This window comes from Arachis ipaensis, chromosome B06 (genome assembly GCF_000816755.2).
Source record: "Arachis ipaensis cultivar K30076 chromosome B06, Araip1.1, whole genome shotgun sequence".
NCBI classification, from domain to species: Eukaryota; Viridiplantae; Streptophyta; class Magnoliopsida; order Fabales; family Fabaceae; genus Arachis; species Arachis ipaensis.
This window is the reverse complement of record NC_029790.2, coordinates 111,795,725-111,817,348: the sequence shown is the minus strand read 5'-3', so window position 1 is coordinate 111,817,348 and position 21,624 is coordinate 111,795,725. Positions and strand designations below refer to the sequence as shown.

At 32.7% G+C, this 21,624-nt stretch overlaps 1 protein-coding gene across 1 annotated transcript; it reads right to left on the bottom strand.

Annotated features, from left to right (window-relative positions):
* Positions 8,865-17,042, bottom strand: LOC107647363. Its single transcript, XM_021105625.1, has 4 exons — positions 16,833-17,042; positions 16,342-16,583; positions 16,122-16,258; positions 8,865-8,917 (listed from the first exon to the last, which is right to left on the bottom strand). The coding sequence occupies exons 1-4, from the start codon at positions 16,938-16,940 to the stop codon at positions 8,865-8,867; spliced, it is 540 nt and encodes a 179-aa protein (XP_020961284.1). The 5' UTR covers positions 16,941-17,042.

The window sequence follows — 21,624 nt, the reverse complement described above, 5'->3', positions numbered from 1 at the left end:
TTATGATTATTAAGATAAAAGGAAAAAAATTTTTGTAAAGTTTATTTTAATTTTAATCATTTTTATATATGATTCTTAATTATTATAGTTAAGACAAAAAATTTATTTATTAATTTTATGATTTTTTATAAGTTAAAATAATAATGTATAAAGTTTGTTTTGATTTTATTGATTTGATTAGAAATTATGATTAGTTCCGATTATATAAAATTATTTAAAAAGTTTGGATTTGGTGATTTTTTGTATATGATTGTTAATAAATAATTTGTTTATTTAGACAACAACTTTTTTATAAAATTTATTTTGATTTTAATGATTTTATATATGATTATTAATTAATTATTATATAGGATTGTTCTTAATTGATTCTGATTGTGATTATGATGATATGTTGACGTTGTTGTTTTTTATATAAAAAATAATGAAGAATAATTGATTGTTCATAAAATAAATAAATCATAATTTTGTTGTTGTATTATTATAATTTTTTAATATTTGGTACAAGAAAATATAACAAAAGTCAAATTTTATTTAATAGATAGATAATTATATATTATTCTTACATCATGTACCAGGAAACTAGTTGTTCACCATGCAAGATACAAACTATTCACAAATAGAATTAACGTACTGTTCACAGTTTTTTTGTTACTTAGTGTTCTCATGTTCTCATAACGTAGTGTCTCGTTTTCGTTACCCCGCCCTTAAACTTAGTTTAAGTTTAAGTTTAGATAAAACAAGGTCGATACGAGAATCGGAGAATATATAGAATTAAACAAGTGTAAACAGTATGCGTTTAAATTTTTGACTCTACAGTTGTTTAAAAAATTGCTCTTCTCTTGTGCTACCACTTCTCTTTTTCGTGCTGCCTTCTTCCTCTTCTCCCACCGCTGCTCCCGTCACGGCGTCGCCAGTGTTTCTTCCTCCGATCTAGCTATCTCTTTCCTTCTCCTTACTCCGCTGCCGCCACTGCCTCCGGTAGTGACGACAACCTACGCATCTTGACGTAGGTGGCGTCTTGCCGCAGCGTCTGCAAGGAAGCGACCGTCCACGACGTTTACTTCGTACCAAATAAGAGAGGCAGTGTACGAAAAAAATAACAAACTAAATAAAAAAATGTAACAAAAAAAAAATTAATAACTTTACGTCGAAGAACTCTTTTTACAATTGCTTCAAATATGATCGCAATTATCTAAAAGAGTGTAACAACTACTAAAACAAACTTAAGGAAGAAAAAAAAACAAAACAACTATATTCGAAGTCCAAAGGTAATCAAACCGGATACTGAGCCAAAAATTATTTGATCTTTAACATTTAACATTTCTCCTATGAGTATGTGTACTAACTAGCTACCACTCCTTAGCCGCGGTCTCTACCATTACGCTTCGCGCTGCGACTGCGTGTGATTCATACATCGTCGCTACCGGGTTGGGGGTGGCAAGACTTAGCCTGTCGAAACGGGTCATTTCCGGTTCAGCACGTCACCGAGTGAAGTGGGGTTTACTGAAGTTCGAATTTATGCCACTCTAACCAATTCAAAGAGACGAGTTACAAAAAGTGACTAGAAAAATACAAAGACCACACATACCGGTCAATTTCTAACAGTAGAACCAAATTATTTAATAAAAATAAGACTTGTTAACACAAAAAATCTCGTTTTTGTAAAGCCACCGACCACTACGTCTCTTGACAGAAGGAATCAATAATATCAAAATCACACAAACACATAGACTAAAAATAAAAGACAAAATAAAAGTCTATGTAATATCGACGTGTTGAATACCACTTCATACCTCCCGATTCATTTCTACCACTTAAGTTTTTATTACTATAACTCTGGTCCTAGATTATGACACCTCAAAGGTTAATTATTCCACACAGAGTACGTAATAACAAGAGGAAAAAAAAGATCTAAATCAAAAAAGTAAATATTGTAGTCTCAGGTTTCGTAACATAGTAATCTTATGCATTGTAGGCAACTGGATCCACCTAGACAACCTGGATAGTTTTTTCATTTTCGAACGTTAGAAGAACTTTGAAATTAAACATATTACGTTACCGTTAGGTACTACACTATTATCCAGGAATCTTATCTTATATATATCAGACAGTAGTAGATACAAGAAAATAGGAGGAACGAAAAAGGTTTACGTACCTAGGTCTCTGGTATCCCCATTTGGTTTTCTCCCTTTCTATTAATAATCACCCTTCTAAGTAAAGAGAACTTACCGTGATCTTTTTACATCAACTAGACTAAACACGATTAAGGTTTAGTTAATTCTTGACTATGAGAAGTCAACATTAAAAAAATGTTGAATGTCGATCCGTTTACGTTTCAATAAAATACTCTTCGTCCACGAATCGTGTCATACGGGTGTTCTACGTTTTCAATGTTGAGTTAAAGGGTTCCAATCAAGAATTACAGATAAAACAATACACATTGTAGATAACAGAAAAGTGAACTAAAACAATACACGATTTAAAGTAATAAAACATCGTACTTCATACTCTTAAGAAAAAGGCAACGTCAACCCTCTCGTTAACCGTTTTTTTTTTTCTTGTTTTCTATCGCGGTCTACTAGGCCTCGACAAAGGCAACTCGTCACCTCTACTTTTTGTTATTCAGTCTCCACCGCTACCAACACCTACGTCGCCTCTGCTTCTTGTCACCGTCGTTACTCAACACTCAACATAACGAGGACAATAACTTCTTCCTCGTCGATCGCCGTTCAACTGGTATGACCACTTTTCTTGCGGCTCTAGAGACAGCAGGCGGTACAACGTCTCTATTAAATGAGAGATTTCCAATCTTATGAGTGCATTTATTTTGAATACTTCATAAAGAAACTGGTAATTTGAAGTAGCTTTTTAACTCAAAGTATCTAAACTTTTTGTTCTTGTGTGAAGAACTTTCCTATAGTATGCACTTACTAAGAGTCTTCTTCCCAAACTAAACTATCCCATAATACACAGTTACACACATACTAAGATAAAAAAAATTATAAAAACCAAAAAATAAAGACATTTAAACAAAAGTTTAAGTGAAACACGAAGAGTATTTATCTTATCCTTTTCACTTCGGATTATATGATGACCTACCTCACTCCCGTCATTAAAGTTCATTTTTTTAGAATAACCACCTCTCTTGTAACGTCTTTTCTGTAATAAACCGTAACTTGAAAACAAACAACTTCTATAACGAAAACACTATTCAAGTAATGAAAGAATTTAGTTGTTACACACTCGAAGAAAAAGTTAAGAAACTTGTAACTATGTAGTCTTCAAAGTAAAAATAGTAACAGGTTAAGGCATCCAACGTTTAATAAAGGAACTTTCTAGATCGTAAGAACTTCAAGGAGGTATAATAATAGAGTAAATACCCTTTTCAGCCCCTGTCCTTTTTTAAATTTGACTATACGCCCCCTAACCTTTATAAAATATTAGATTAGCCCCTATCCATATATTCCGTGATACCAATAAACCCTTTCGTTGGTTTCTCCGTTCATAGTCGTCGGAAAACGCTGAGATGTAACGTGCATACCGTGACATAGCCTTGGCACATCATACGTGGAATGGTATGTGTTGATTGGGACCATTAAGCCCCTGTACAGTCAGCAAAGCGACGTCGTTTTGCTTGGATTCCTTTTTGCATGTTTATGTGAAATCACATTCTCCCCCTTGTGCACACTTCAACAACCATATATCACCCTCGTTCTCTACTCAAAATTACGAAGAAAACCTAAGAAAACGAAACGTTTCCTTCCAAGGCAAGCTGACAGAGACTTCCAACAGGGAGGTGGTGATGGTGTTGCAGACGGAGGAACTGACGACGCTACTAAGGTTAGTGTCGCTATCTGATTTTGCAGCTTCGTTAGTTGGTGTTGCTCCAAATTTTTTTGCTGAATGTGGTTTTTGTTAATGATGATTTCGCTTAGTGATCATCTCATGCATGTTCTAAAAATTATTGTGTTAACGATTAAAATATGATGAAAGTCGTTATTTAAGTTCTAATTGTTGCACATTGTTGTTCTAATAGATGTCGTATGAAATAGTTCCTGTTTTTCACCATGGGGGTTTGGTTTGAATGGGATGAAGATGGTGTATTATATTACCACGACGGAAGTGTTGAGACATTTCCTCCATTAGACATAGATTATGTTAATTTCAAGGATTTGGAGGAAATGTTCAAGGGTTTAGAGTATACAAGCTACAAACAGATGTATTGGTATGATGGCAGTGCCCCTGATTTAGAGTTTGGGTTACATGTTCTCATGGGAGATAAGGGGATCAATGAAATGTGTGATAAAAAGATGGAGAATGTGGAGTGAGATTTTCTAGTTATTTATTTTGAGCATGATGTTAGTCAACCAGTATATAGGCCAGATGTTGTTGAGGTTGATTCTTCTTCTTCTGATGATGGATATGAGACCACTGAAGACAAACCTTACAAATCCCCTACCTGAATTCGAATCTGATAGAAGTAGTAGTGATGAGGAAGTTAATGTAAAGAGGAAGAGTGTGAGGAAGAAGCAACCTAGTGTGAGGATGAAAGAGACAATGGATGCTAGACAAAAGTGTACTAAGAAGAAGAGTTGTGTTAGACAAGAAACACCTAAGCAGAAGAAGAATGCGCCACCTGGTAGAGGTGATTATAAGGACATGTCTCCTAGGACTAAGAAGAAGAAGGAAAAAAGGTATGTTGGAAGAAAAAGAAAACATGTTCTATCCCAACAAGAAGGAGACAATGTGCCAAACAGTAGGCATAGTGGAGAACAAGGTAATGGGCCAGGTGAGGTTGACCCAACTAATGAGGCAAGGGATAAGCCCAATTCAGATTTAGTGGATGAGGAATTGGACCCAGACCTAGATAAGCCATATCAATATGAGTCTGAGGCATTTAAATCTCCAATATCCGGTTCAGATGAAGAGCATAAGGCAAGATATCCTGACTTCAATGAGGATGCCGAGTATGGTGAGGTTCAGTTTCAGGTAGGACAACAATTTGAGACCATGGCAATGTTCAAGCAAGCACTTAAGGACTACTTTGTCTATGAGGGTAAAGAGATGATGTATTTGAAGAATGGGTCGAAGAGGATTAGAATAAGGTGTGCTGAGGAGGGTTGTCCATGGCTGGTGTTTTGCTCTCATAATAGTCAGAGTCTGTGTTTCCAAATCAAGACATTCATTGGAGAGCACAACTGTGGTAGGAATTTGAGCAGTAACATGGTTGATAGAGCTTGGGTAACAAGTAAATTGGTGAAAAGGTTGCTAACTCAACCTCTAAAAACTCCCAAAGAAGCACTCGACCACATGAAACAGGACTATAATGTATATGGAAATTAGGAGAACTTGAGTGCAACAGAAATAATTTCATCATCGGTGAACCCAAGCTCGCTAAGCATATCACTAGCCTTTTTTTTTTCCTCACAAGTCTTTACCATAGCTTGAGCAAAAGCATCTAAACGCTTTTCCTATTGATTGAACACATACTTCAGGGTGTCAGTTAACTCCTTCATCATCTTGGTATCCTTTGCTTCTTTAAATGAGTATGGCTTTTTTCCTTGTTTCTTCTCAGAAGATGAAGCCACAAAATTCGATTGTTGGAGTACGGATTCACTGAAATCATGGTTTGAGTTAAACATATCCATATCTTCTGCATCCACTTTTTCATCTCCATCCTGTTGCACTTCTTCTTCAGCATCATTACCGCATACAGTAGCAACTCCATTTGTTCTATCCTTGCAAAATATTTTCTCCAAACACAGATAAAGGGAAAAATGCTTTCCTGGAGTATACAATCTTACTGCTTATTTCTAGAAAACAAATAAAAGATCATCAAAGAGGGATAGAACTAATTGTCAAGTAGAATAAAATTAAGTTAATCAAATCAAACATAAAAATTAACCTTCATATATGCAGCTAGAATCTCTTTGTTGTCCACAACCACGCATTGCTTCACATCATCACATCCAAAACAGCTACAGGCTGCTCAATAGCAAATTGATATTTTTTCTTTTAGCCTCTTAACCTTGTTCTTGCAATGACTTATTTGAAAGCCAGCACCTGAAAATCTCTTATTCATTTTCACAGAAAACTTTTCAAAAGATCTAGGTTTAGACTGACCTACATCATTTATTCTTCCTTCACTGACAAGCTCCTCTATAAAACCAACAAATGTCTCGGTCTCTTCATCAGTCCAGACATGTCTGTCCATTTGTCTCTACAATCTAGATTAACTCAATCAAAATCAAGTGAGCATCCTAAACACATGATGACATCATTATAAACAAATTATCATACTAATTCAAAAAAACACAAATACAACACATAAACTTATGAATACGATACATTTAAAGCAAGTGGTACATGTAGTCAAAACACAACATCAATAATGATTATAGTTTCATTGTTAGGTCTTACAATAAATATCCAAGACAACAAATTATCAAAATAATTCAAATAAAACACACATACAACAAGTAAACTAACTAATTTATACGACTATGCATCCACTCAATGTACATTTCATGTGCTAAGTTGTCTCGCCAAGCAGTCCATTCATTGCTGCCCTCTACACTGGCAATCATCTCATCGTCGCTATCTTTATTACCACCGTGCTCCTCTCCAATAAGTACATGGTCATCCTCAAGTAAGATGTCCTCTTCAGGATGAAGTCCATATTAAGCTGAATAAAGTTTTGTAGTAGACAATAAGCAATTATTATTCTATTTTGTGTCTTAATTTTGTAGAAATAACGACTCTTCAATATTGCCATCTCTTCTTAAGTAAACCAAAACAACACTCAATAATGTTCCTAGCTGAAGAGTTCTTGTTAAAATATTCTCAAAAGTTTCCAGGTGCATTTCTTCCATGGACTCATTTTTGTACATGATATCAAGTTTGCCTATATGGTTCTAGAAATCTCTTGCAATTAGTATAATCAGCATCCACTAAATAATAATTTTCTATAAATTAAAAGAGATACGTTATGAGGATTAAAAAATTTGTATGAACTAACATTTTAAAGTGTTTTAGTTACCTAAAAATTAACTATTACATGCCAATTGGTATCTTGAGGTTATTACGATGTGAAATAGCATCTCTAAGGACTCTTGAATCCGATGCGGATCCTTCCCATCCACTAAGTACGTACACAAAATTCATATCCCGATTGCATACGCCTAGGACGTTGGTTGATATTTTACCCTTTCTTGTTCGGTATCTTGATTTATCTTCTTCAGGAATAGTCACATCTATATATGTTCCATCTAATGCTCCTAGACAATCCTAAACCAAAGAAATTTAAGTGTCAAAACTAACTCTACAAAATTATACATAAGACAAAACCACTACCGCAGTTATTCACTAGATTTACTTTGAACCATTTCCATCGGGCATCTATGCAGTCATCTAGAACAGGAACAACCTTTGCAAACAATAAGCTTTGGACACGAATAATCGAGTACAACACCTTATTAAAATACCTACTTATTGTTTCTCTTAATCTATAAAATCTAACTTGAAGTGTGCCATTCTTTTTATGATGAGCTAATATTATCAAAATATAATCACTTGCTCAGGTATACTTACACAACATTCATCGCTTAATCCACCTTGAACTTTAAGTAACTCACATAATCTTCCTAATGCGTCTACACTCATCCTTAATTCCCAAATACAATTTCTATCGCCTCCTCCTATTATGCAGTTTAACACATTTCGTCTTAAAGGATTAGTATTAATTTCTCTATTCCTAATCATCAAATGTCCTCTTCTCATGTTGCTCAAATAGCAAAATACAAACATCAAAACTAATATCAAAACTGCCTCAAGCTTAGACCGAATCATAAAATAAAAAACAAGAAACCGTCTAAATTGCTCGGAGTAGTCCAATGGTTCCATTATTCCATAATCAACAGGTCAAAAATATAAATAATAAATTATTATAAAATTTACACAAATACTAAAAATAATCACCAGCAATAAGAATAACAGCAACATAACCTACTAATTATTTTATTTTTTAATTCAAACAAATAAGAAGAGTTTACTATAATTTTTTTTATTCATTCTTCCACTAAGAACAACAGACATACAACTTTTTTCATTCATTCATTCATAGCATCATTGAAAAAATCACCAATTTTGTCAACATACAATTCAAATAAAACACACATATAATTTTGTCTATTCATTCATTCGTAGCATAATTGAAAAAATCACTAATTTTGTCATACAAAATACAATTTTTCTTGTTCATATTTAATTTTCAGATTTTCAATTCACTCAGCATTATTTGGTTTCTCTGTAGGATTCTCCTTTGCAGCTTTAGGTTGGGCTATGCAAATGGTCAAATAGGTGGCATACATAAAAAATTGCAATGCTTTTATAAATGGGGAATTTGAAAATGACTCAAATTGATAAGACCTAGATGAAGACAACTGAAGCATTTGAGATTCTTGAAATCCAGAGAGTGTTTTCGAGATTCAGTAGGTGCAAAAACTAATTAAATAGCAAGTCTCTTTGATTGAACAAACTACAACAACGAATTTATGAGAGAGGGAGAGAAAGAGAGAGAGAGAGAGAGAGATGAAAATGCAAAGTGAAGAGATTGTAGCTGCTACAAGGCGATTTTGGAGCCAGCTACAGAGACTATAGACTATAGAGAGCAGGAAGAAGATAGAACCTGCCAGAGAAAGATGAAAAGAAAATCAGCAGAGAAAGAAGGAAAAGAAGAGAGGAGACAGAGAACAGGAAGATGAAGAAAGAACTTGCTAGAGAAAAAAGAAGAAAAAGACAGGAGACAGAGAACAGGGAGAAGAGAATACTGTGGAGAAGATCGGCGTTGCAGAAAAGATGTCAAATTAGGATTTTTTGATAGGTTTAAAAAAGGGTAATGGTGGAATAATAAAAATATCTATGGGTAAAAAAGGAAAAAAATTATTAAAAATTCGTTTTTACCTTGTCAAATCCCGTGTGCATCATTGTCCTTCATAAAAAAAGTGGACACAAAAATATAAAAAATTGTCCCGAAGACAATATGTTCAGTGTCCATGTCTTTGCCAACAAACAATTTTTAAACTTTCGTTGTCCATATCTCTGTGTGCTATCTCTGAAAACAAAAGCTATCTTAGTTATTACTTTTGTTTTTAGGGTTCAAGAAATTTGCACATGAGACACTAACACTAAATAGACTCATATGATGATAGGGTGGAAGAACAACTAAGAGAGAGCGGGTTCTATCATATATCTCAGATTGAGAGGATCATGTCTCACGATCTGACTATAGGAGCATTGGTTGAAAGGTGGAGGCATGAGACGCACACGTTTCATCTTCCACACGGCGAATGCATGATTACCTTGGAGGACGTCGCCATGATTTTTGGACTCCGAACTCACGGCTTGCCAGTTACTAGATCAACTGAGCACAACACAAGTGGGTTAGAGAACGAGTGCATGACCCAATTTGGTAGTGCTCCTGGCCAGAACGACCATAGAGGAAGCGAAATCAAGCTGGCATGGTTCTGCACCCTAAAACGACACCAACATTTGAATGACCCGGTAAGTAAGAAAATTTATGTAAAATGTCACATAATGTGTCTATTTGGAATGACGTTATTTAGTGACAAGTCTGGAATCACTGTGCATCGGAAGGTATTTGCCATATTCAAACCATGTGGGCAAAGCTTCGTAAGAAGCTTCCCACCCACCAAATATTTTTTTCAACTGCCTTTTGCTTGTCAACCATGCTTTGCGATAATTTATCGTATAGTTGAACTTTGACTGCACTTCAGCAATGATATATTTCACCTTTAGAGATGGGTCGATTTCAACCAATGGCTTTATCGCTTCTGCAATTGTACCAAAGTCTAGTTTGGCATGATCTTGGGAGATAGTAGATTTGGTGCATGTGTGACTATCGTTATACCTCCTTATCACCCAACAATACTGCCTTTTTATAAGACGAACTCTGATAATCACTACCAGAAACACGAGATTTAGCCACAGAAAAAATCATGGCTAAAGACAAGAAAAACCATGGCGATGGCACATTAACAACGAATTGATATCCGTGGCTAACAAGGGCGACGCATTTTCATTTAGCCACGGTTTTTGGTCTGTTAGCCACACTTTTGTTACCTGTGGAGACATTTGAATAGCCACGGTTTTCACATCATTGTCCGCACTCCAAACCGTGGCTAAATGACAACAATGTAACCAAAATGTATAATTTTGTCACAATTTTTTCTGTGGCTATTATTGGCAGGCCGGGTTTTTTTGTCACATTTTTTCTGTGGTTAAAAATTGCTGGGTTATTTAGCCATGGATTTTTCTGTGGCAAAATAAAAACATGTACGAAAAATATTTGGCGGGCCGGGTTTTTTCTCATGCTTTTTTTGTGGTCAATATTGATAGACTATTTAACAACACATAAATCCGTGACTAAAATTATTTTTTTATTATAAAAACTCTGGGCCATAATTACCAATTGAATAGTTTTTTTAATTGTTATTCCATATTTATATATGTATACTAACATGTTAAAAATATTTTATAATAATAAATACCATCAAAGCAACGATAATAAATATTAATACAAAAAAAATTAGCAAACTAAATAATAACGGTAAAGAATATACATTCTTCATATAGATAGTTAAAAAATAACAAAAACCAAGTTCTATAATTCTATACGATAAAAAATAAAATTATCTCTAGGAACAGTGTAAACTAGATATAAATTAAGATTAAAATAACAAGGCATGAGGTGCATCAATCCGACTGAGTGTGTGGCACATGATCAGAGAAGGTAGGTACTTCATCACCGTACTTCTGTTGTAGAAATCTGTGGAGAGTTGCCACTTAATCTTTAGCTTCTTGAAGTTGCCTCTCTAAATCTACGACATGCTATTGCGATGCACTGCTAGAACCTCCGCAATTTACAACTCCAAAGATGCGCTTTGACTTACCAAAACCACTTGGGACATGTAGCATTACTAAAACCATGTACTCGCTTACCATTCTCAGGACTACAGACTTTTCCAATCGCATCATCTGGATGAGCCAAGACTTTTGGATGAATACCTTCACTGGCAGCACGCTCTTGATCTTCAGGAAAATGCACATTGCATTGGAGTAGAGTATTCACATAATTAATGCATTAAAAAAATATACAGTCGTATAAAAAAATTCAGACATTCACGGCTAATCATTGCCCTTCCCCGCTTACATAACTCCCATCTTTCTTTAGCAAAGTTGATACAATAACCTCGTTTCAACATACAGGCCTTTCCAATTTTTTCTCCTAATACAATAAATAGAATATTAAAGGTAATCACAAATTTAATTATAAACGCTAATTTTATGAAAATAGTATAACAGTACTAGGCACAATAAAAAAAATTACCGTCTGAGTTGCTCTTCTAGCATTGCTTTTACTTACACTCGTATGTGAAATTATAAGCTTCTCACGATTTCTAGCATTTTGCAAACATTGTTTCTATGATTTTCAAGAACAAGAAGTTAGTAGATAAATGTTACTAGATACCCATAGCCAATATTCAATAAAAAAAATAAAAAATTATAGAATAAGTATTTACCTTTGTTTTAGGGTCCACATACTGATCCACAAAAGCAGTCCATTCAATAGGTGGTATGTTTGAGGGATTCGCAGCCAGAATTTCTGTCTTTCTTTTGTTAGGATAAATGTATTGTCCACATAAATTATACTTATGGGCCTTTCATCTATCACCTAAGGTTCTCAGAGCACATTTGACGCCAACAGCATAATCAAACTCAAAATTTTTCTTGAAATAATTCATAGAGGAAATCAATTACTAAATGACAACAAATCAATAAAAATCCACATCAAAGTGAAATAAACTTACTTCAATAAATTTCTACTGTCTTTTTGTGTTTTCTTCTGGCATTTTATCCCATCTTTTGATTGATATGGGACAAAATCTAATTCGATGAGCTACTTGACCAAGAAATCTCACAAACAGGTTCGATTCATTATCTCGACCTTGTCCATCTGCATCCAATTCCATTATGACTTTTTCACTTTTTTCAAGGCCCAAACTTGAATTGTTGTCATCTTGTGAGTGATGATTTCTCTAGTAGAGGTGTCTGAATTCATGGAAGAATGTCAAGTAAACTTAACCAAAAAAAAAAAACAAAAAGGCATAAATAACAAACTTATATCTATCAAATTAATTGCACACATATACATCACTAATTAAGCTAAATTGCATATTAATCTAATCTAAATTGCATACACATATTGGTACCAAACTAAACATAGTATTGGACAATAAAAGAACGGTGGGTTGGTTTGAAATTGTCTCTAGAATCCTGAACTTACCAATTAAACAAGTGCGACTTTAATGAAACAGAAAATTAGATTATATAGTTCAAAGTTTCATTACACTAAAAGAGGTTACCAACAAAGTAAACATATATATTGCTAGTTTGTCTATGCATGATTAATCAAGATAAAAATAATATTAAAACAAAGTGTATAACAACAAGAACCAATTCAAGGTCAATAATGCCGACCACAACCAGTTACATTTTTATCCCACATATGAGTTGTTCTTGATCATGTATAAAATGTATAAAGACTACAAGCAAAAATACTATATCACAGTATCTAATCATTTTAATATATATAGGAAAAACACAGATAGGCTTGGTGTAGAGCAAACAGAGAAATAAAGGGAACAAAAACTAAAGCACACAAATTAAAATAAGATGAGAAAAGAACAAGAGAACGGCAATAGAGAAATGGAGAATGTATTGAAGCAGTGTAGCACATGTGATTTTAACCCTCTCTAGTCTGAATGTTATTGAATTACCAAGAAAACAGAAAAGAAAAACATAGGTGATAGGATTTCAAGAGCCTATCTCACTCCTGAAGTTCTGAGCCTGATTCTCAAGGATCTGAATACCTCAGTAAGCACTTTCCATCACCTAAATACCTCTTATCTCTCCCCTACAAAATGTATTTCCCCTCAACTACTTTGCCAGCTTAGCAAGGTCAGCTACAATACTGCCCCATTATTCCCTAACTCTCCTTATGTATGCTTCCATATTTTCGCTTAGTTGCATACACTATAGAATGATGTAGGTGCACCATACGCAAATTTAAGCACTTCAGGTTATTTCAAATGTTAGGATATTTTTGCTTAGTTCCCTAACTCTCCTTAGGTTATTTCAAATGTCAGGATCAGTACAAATTTAAGCACTTCAGGTTCAAAGCATAGAATTTGAAAGATACATTAACAACAATATCCAGATATTCAACCGTTTAAATTACAAAAGAATCATGACAATATTTAAAATACATGAAAATCCAAACAAAACATAATAAATATTAATTCTCATTCACTTCACATATCCCAATTCAAATCATGCTCACTGTCAAAAAGAGTTAAACTACACTAACATACAATTTTTGCATAAAAAAGTAGCCATCAAAACTAAGAGTTAAACCTGAAATTCAAAACACAATTGAAACCTGATGATGAACTTTTGACGAACTGAGTTATAGATTAGTTTCACAAGGTTTATGAGACGTATTTTAATAAGCACAATATGTGGCTTATCTCAAAAACAGCTAAAATGCTTGCTTGAGTAGGGAAGAAGGGTTGATCTGCAAAACTGTAACATCGGGGTGTAATAGATTAAAAACAAAAGGCACATGCAAAATACACATAAATATGTTACCTCCAACTATTAGACTCACATGAATTTAATTAATAGTGAGTAATTAAATTAGTTATTATTCAAATTAATCATAGTATTTTTTACTTTTTAGAATTAGTTAGAGCTATTTTGTTAAAGATAAACATGTACCCTTTTGTACTCTTTTGGTACCTTTTTTTTATAATTTTAATATTCATTTTCAATTAAATCATTTTTTTCCATCACCAAAATCTCTGAATTAATGCATATTGTGGAATTAAGCACTGAAACTGTATTTGGCCAAAAAGAACACGGGCAAAAAAATGTGACAACTAAAACATATAAATAGTGAAATTGTATGTATATGATTTGATCTCTTTTGTTACATTAAAACCTGCACAAACACTAAAAAACAAGTGTTAAATCAAGAAGGAAAAATTAACAAAATCAGCGCATAACCAGTACTAAGAAAAAAAAAACAAGATTCAGATATATGGCAGAATTTAAGAATCATACGAAATGTAAAAATTGCACATAATCAACCTCTAAAATCAAACAATTAGTATACCTTATTAATTTTTCAGTGGTAGAGGGGGAAGAAACCAATGAAAAAACCTACACCCTCCCTGATAAATTAAATTTACCTTAGGTTAGGGTTTAAATTTGAGAAAAGTATAAACTGCATAAAAATATTCGGAAAGGGAAACACCAAATTAAGCGCAGAATTTAGAAGCGAAAATCGTTCGATTTCGCCACGGTGATCATTGGGTTTGTGGTAATTGAGAGAACTCATCTCAAGTTGGCCATGAACAAACAAAATCGTCGGAAAGCTCCGCAAAATTTGCCCACGAAGATGTAAGACATTGCAAGTGGTTACCACGGTCATAGAGATTTGCCACTGTTTCTCATTGGTAACTCCTATGTTTCTGGTAGTGTAAGTCAATCACAACTTGTTCCATATTGTACGCATTTAGTAAAGAATGTCGTCGGTTCTGATTCATACGCCCTATAATCGACGCCTCTCTGAATGGTATATCTTTTAACGGCTACAATCACGCCTTCTTTAGAATTAAACTTCATTCCGATGACAAATTCACCATCTGCGACAACAGCAAAAACTGCACCAATAGTAAACCAAAAGAAATTCAAATACTATTCTATTAATAACAATAATAATAACAATAATAATAAATTAACAATAATAAACCCAACAACAACAATAACTACTAGTTTGCCACTGAAAGAAATTTGGAAGAAAACGTTTTAGACATAATATCATTAATACAACCATAGCTAATAAACATTTCATATAGTTCAAACAAAACACCATGATTAAAATATGACATGGAACCAAAACTCAGGTTTTCTCTGTTTTTAGGATTTTAAAGAAGAAAGATATTTTTCACCTATAAAGATATAGCAAAATAAGTATTGAACAAAACTTTGATGCAGTGATGTTATCTTGTTCCTATACTAATGAAAGTAATTAGAGCAAAAAAAATCAACTTATGAAATCTGCTTTCTTTTCTGCTTGGCTGCGCAAAATAAGTTTTCATCATTTGATTTATCTAGCTAAATATCGAGTGTAAAAAAGACTTGGTTGTTATTGTATTAAAAATTAAATATTGGGATTTTCTTGTCTGAAAGTTATCTTTATAATAAATCTGAGAGCTTTATCTCTACATAATGCATGCACGTGGCGCAAAGGTTGCCTGCCTATAGTGCCCTGAATGAAAACTTCATAAACTAGTCAAAAGAAGTTACCCCAAAATTGACCAAGCAAAACTAAGTGCCAATTCTACATGGAAAAGGCTGGGGGCAACGTAAGAGTTCTATACTGGATCTTCCATGTGGTTTCTTGCAGTAAAAGACAACATAAAAATATTCAAATATTTCTCGATTGATTATCTCAGGCAGCTAAATGATGCTTCACCAAGCATATTAGGAGTGTTTTAATTATATAGCACAGCATTCAAATTTGATTAGCTCATTAGAAATGGTATCAGAATTCTAGTGCTAATTGATGTATCACAAAGAATTACAAAATAGAGGGGGGTATTTGGGAGACCTCTCAACTCTGCTAAGACTATAACAAATTATCAAAGACCAGTGAGTAGACCTCTATAGATGTGCTAGCTGATAAGTTTTAGCTTTTACAAATGCATAATAAACTTAAGATAGGACTAATGCCATCAAATGATCCATATAGCCAATTACACTTGGTGGGAAAAGGCTCTATTGTTATTGTGGTTCAATGCATTATAATTTATAAACTCAGGATTTAAAGTTTTAAATGAGCAAGACCAAAAGTGGAAGAAACTAGAAAACCGAAACTCCACTGCCTACAAAAACTAAGGGGCTACCACTGTGACAAGAAAAATGTACGATCAACCCGTTAGAGAGTGCACTGTAAACAACTTAGTACCTTATTGGACCCAAAGGAAGATACTTTGTTCTTGGAACATAGCAAAACAATGAAACAAGGTCCAGTAGCCTTTCGTGGGTTTCATATAGTTTCTTCAATTCATCATCAGTCCATTCTTTCTTAGCATTGTCATGATTGCGTATTTCCCTATTCAAAACCACAGTTCAACAGCATTATTAATCAACATCAATAAAACTGAAGCAAGCACAAAATTAAGATATGGTTCTCACTTGATCAAATCATCTTGCGCTCTGTACATCTCATCCAACACTTTTATCATTGGACTTAATAAAACTCCAAGGCCTGTACCGCTAGCTCCTTGATCTTCTCCATTGCTGAGATGTATGTCTGAGAACTGTGACTGCAGACCACCTTGTGCCAAAGTGTGCAGAAACTCATAAATCTGTAACCTGAAAGGTTCACCAGATCTGATTGCCATTGTTGTAAGAGCCTGAGCAGCAATAATTCGAATCTGCACATCCATTTAACAAGAATTTAAGTTACACAACAAAATGAATAATCATTTAGTGAAGATTCATAGAATTGAATCAGAGTATCAGACTAATAATTTGGGAAGGCCAACCAACACTAAGCTATAAAAATAAAATATATCATTCTTTTTCATGATGTTAGTATAAATGTACAATACCATTTAGATAATAAAGTCAAATCTGAGGGGTAATAAACAGGTAACAAAAGGGAAACCACAGGAGATATATACCTCCCAGCTGCCATTAAATGCACACCTCTGTAGCCTAGTCAAAGCACTAGCTAGAGTAGGATTACGAGAACTAGCAGCAGCAACCATTTTATCGGCATCTAACATCATTAGTGCAGTACCAGGTGGAGTAGACGATTCCCAAGCATATTCAGAAGCAGCATAATTTGCATTTTCTCCAAGGAACCATACCTAAAAGCATAAGATGATAGAAAACTGAGAATTTAAATATAAAAAATAACTGAGTGATGGATCTTGCTTATGAATGATGGAGCAACTCTACAGATGCTGATAACTGAACGTAACAACAACAACAACAACAACAACAACAACAACAACAACAATAATAATAACAACAACAACAACAACAAAATTACCTGTATTGATATATTCAGGAAATTCTAGTGCATGCATGGTACCAAGATTCAAAGTGTGCATAAACGACGGCTCTTCAGATGGATGTTGATCCACTAGTGCATTAGCAACAACTCCCACGTCAACCTCAACCGATATATCATCTTCTTCTATATTTTCAGTTGGACCAACAATTTCATAATTATCTTCAAACTCTCCATCGCTTTCAGTATTATAACCCATCCAGTCTATGTTAGGTTCTCGAATATCAACATCTTGGATTTCTTCGAACTCAACATATAACTCGATAAGTGAGGTTTGTACTCTAGTTTGATAGTAGGTCGAAAGCATTCCCTGTATACTAACTTCATCAGCCACATGCATTATTTGAAACTGAACAAAACCACCACATACTAGCACAAGCTGTCTGTACAAACTATTTGTCACTCTCTTTAGCACTTGATAATTTTTACACTTTCAGAAATTACACTCTTAACTCCTTCATATGTTATCGAAAGAGGAACAACGTACAATTACACATGAATTTTTACATAAAAAAACTCACACCCTCATGTGTATCATGCAAAATCTGACCATTATAATATACTTTTACACTAACGTAACCCTCCATTTAATATCCTCAATACATTCACCCACAAAAAAATTTCACTCAGCATATGCAGAGCAACTCAAACTACTAAAGACCTGAGAGCTCTCTCAACATCTAAAAATAAAAAACTACTTCCTGTTGCTCATTTTTACTCTCCTAAAAGTGTTTTTCAGCATAACACCAATGCTCCTTTTATAATTAGTTTTATATTTTTTTATTCATGTCAATACAAAACGTCAACGACGTTTTGACTTTTTCTGGAAAACGTCACCGTCGTTTTGACAATTTTAACTTTAAAATTCGTGTAACACGCAACACTGCCATTTTTTATTTTTTTTATTTTAAAAAACAAAAAAATAATTTCTTTAACACAAAATGGCTCTGCCATTTTCCTTTCAAACTATTAAAAAATTAACATGCACAAAATGATTTTCCCTCCTCCTCCACTTCTATTGATTTTGCAACATTATATATTTGTTTCTTCTTTGTTTGATTTTTCCTCCCAATAAGAATTATGAGAATATAAAATAAGAAAATTAAGAAGAAGCAGCAGAAGATGAGGAGGAGGAAGATGAAGAATTTTGAATTATGTAGAACTTATCAACACACATATACCAAAAGTTCTTAAACAATACACTCGAATTTCTTTTTTTAATATACAAAATGACGTTCTGTGTGCGTTCTGATGATAAAAAATTCTCCTATAACAATGTTAAATTCAACTATACAAAAATAACTTTAAAAAACACTCGTCTCCCTATAATATTGAAAAAACTAAGCCTTATTGTTGACTAGGTACTAACAAAAAATAATATTTATTTATCATGTAGTATTGTTCAAAATTTTATTAGAAATAGCTTTGTCATTTTACTTCACTAATTTTTTGTTCTAACTAATAGAGATATTTGATTAAATTATTAAAAAAAAAAAAAAGAAAAAACTGATAGAGAATGATGAGTCCATGAAATTAATGAAGAAAAAAAAGGTTCATTGTTTAAAAAAAGTACTGCTACACATACAAGTCTTTTTGGCATATAAGTCACTTTCATAACGCGCGCACGTTCCTTCTCCTCCTCCTCCTCTTCCTTCTTCTTTCCCTTCTTTGCGTTTCTCTTCCTTTTTCTTCACATGTTTCATCTTCATCGTTGTTTTCTTATTACTGTTGTTGTTGCTGCATTTTTTTCCCTCCTCCTCCTCTTTCTATTGATTTTGCAACATTATGTATTTTTTTCTTCTTTGTTTGATTTTTTCCTTCCAATAAGAATTATGAGAATATAAAATAAGAAAATGAAGAAGAAGAAACAGCAGAAGATGAGGAGGAGGAAGATGAAGAATTTTGAATTATGTAAATCTTATCAGCACACATACACCAAAAATTCTTAAACAATACACTCGAATATCTTCGTGTTATACCCAAATATCTTCGTATTACACCCAAATTTACTGCAAATACAGAAAAATATTTCCTCTAATGCTGTATTTTTTCTTCTTCTTTTTTTTCTTATTTCTTTCTTTTTATTGAATGAATATAAGTTCATCATCCTCCAAGTAATTTTGCAGCATTATGTGTTTCTTTTTCTTCTTTGTTTGATTTTTTTGTTTTTATTCTTGTTGAAAGAGTAAAACAAAAAGAAACTTGAGAAGGTAAAATAAAAAGGAAAAGATGAATAAGAAAAGAAGAAAAAGAAGAAGAAGCAGTAGAAGATGAAAAAGAGAAAGAGGAAGAGTTTTGAATTATGCAAAACTTATTAGCATACATACACCGAAAATTCTTAAACAATACACCTAAATATCTTCGTGTTATACCCAAATTTGCTGTAAATACAGAAAAATATTTTCTCTAATGCTGCACTTTTTTCTTCTTCCTTTTTTTCTTATTTCTTTCTTTCTTTTAGTTGAATGAATATAAGTTCATCATCTTTCAAGTAATTTTGTAGCATTATGTGTTTTTTCTTCTTCTTTGTTTGATTTTTTTTATTCTTGTTAAAAGAGTAAAACAAGAAGAAACTTGAGAAGATAAAACAAGAAAAAAATGAATAAGAAAAAAAGAAGAAGAAGAAGATGATGATGATGATGATGATGATGATGAAAAAGAAGAAGAAGAAGCAGCAAAAGATGAGGAAGAGGGAGAAGACGAGTTTTGAATTATGCAGAACCTATCAACACACATACACCAAAAATTCTTAAACAATACACTCAAATATCTTCGTGTTACACTCAAATTTATTGCAAATACAGAAAAATATTTTTTTTAATGCAAAACTTTTACATTACATTCAATTCAAACCATTAACGATGAAACATTATTCACCTACAAAAATCATAAACTACTAACGAAAAAATTAACTATAATTGAACCATACCTCAGGCACTTAATTGGATTCAAAATAATAATCAATTTTGTTTTTGTTCAATTGATAATCTGAACTTGAATTTTCATTATTTTCAACAATGAGATAACTGATGATGGAGAAGAGGAAGAAGAACGTGCAGCAATGGTACAAAAAAGAATGTAAGTATGTAAATATAAATAATTTGTAAAGACTTGTATAAAAAATGACTTATATGCAAAGAATAACTTGTTTAAAAAGCTTGTGAAAGAATACTGATCTCATTTTTAGTTTGTAGAATCTTATTAATGATAATAAGAATGAACTTTTTATGACAATTTTGTACATATATAATAAAATATTTACAAAACACATGAGACCAGCTAACACTTTGTTAGGGCCATGAATTTTAATATTTTTCTATCCTCTTTTCGATCGGAGACCATTATAAGCAATATGAAGTTTTTTATATAAACATCATTATATATGAATATCATTGCTTGAAAAAAATTGTTAGGAGAGTATTAAAATTTATTATTTTTTGTTATTATTTTGTTATTAACTTAATTTTTTAGTATAATTTTTTTAATTTAGTAATTCAGTAACATATTTTATCGAATATTTTTAAATATTAATAATTAAAAATAATAAATTTTGATAGTCTTCTAATATTTTTTATAGTCTAATATTAGTCAGAATTGAGATTTGAACCTATTAATATATCCTCAAACTTATATCATTATCTCGATGATCCTGCAACATTTATTATGATATTGAAAATTTCCCCCTCTCTTTTTCTTTTTTCCTATTTTTGAATTCAGTTGTGTTTGAAATTCACCTGAACGACCATTGTAAAATATCTTTTTTATTATAAAAATTAAAGTTGCTAAGGGTACGAGAACTTTCATTAGATGATTTTTAGATATAATTTTATGGGCTTGAAAAGTGAAAGATAAGATTCTATTTAATAAAAAAAATTAGTTCTTCTTTTTAAATATTTTATTAATGATTTTTTTAATAATTTTGATAAAAATAATTTTTTTAATAATTAAATCTTTTTAATAATTTTTTAGAATAATTTTTTCTTCGAAAATTTTCTTGGAGGCCATAATTATTACGCGTTTTCCTTGAAGTGTCGTTCTCGAGAATGGTAAGAGCCATTTGAGCGAAGCGAAGAAGATCTCGATTGAGAGCCTATTCAAGAGGCTGAGTGATGAGAAATTGAGAACTAATATAGAACTAATTATTTTAGGCTCAGTTAAATTATTTTAATGTATATGATTAAGAACTAATTTAGATTTTTTACAATTAATTTGTATTAAATAGTAGTGATAAAAATGTTAAACTTAGTTGAGCCATTTGCGAAGAAGATCTCGATTGAGAGCCTATTCAAGAGGCTGAGTGATGAGAAATTGAGAACTAATATAGAACTAATTATTTTAGGCTCAGTTAAATTATTTTAATGTATATGATTAAGAACTAATTTAGATTTTAGATTTTT

Coding starts and splice junctions, on each gene's coding strand:
- LOC107647363 (XM_021105625.1), bottom strand. CDS start 16,940: ATGATGTTAGATGCCGATAAAATGGTTGCTGCTGCTAGTTCTCGTAAT. Junction 16,584..16,832: donor CATTTAATGGCAGCTGGGAG/GTATATATCTCC, acceptor ATGGATGTGCAG/ATTCGAATTATTGCTGCTCA. Junction 16,259..16,341: donor GCGCAAGATGATTTGATCAA/GTGAGAACCATA, acceptor GGTTTTGAATAG/GGAAATACGCAATCATGACA.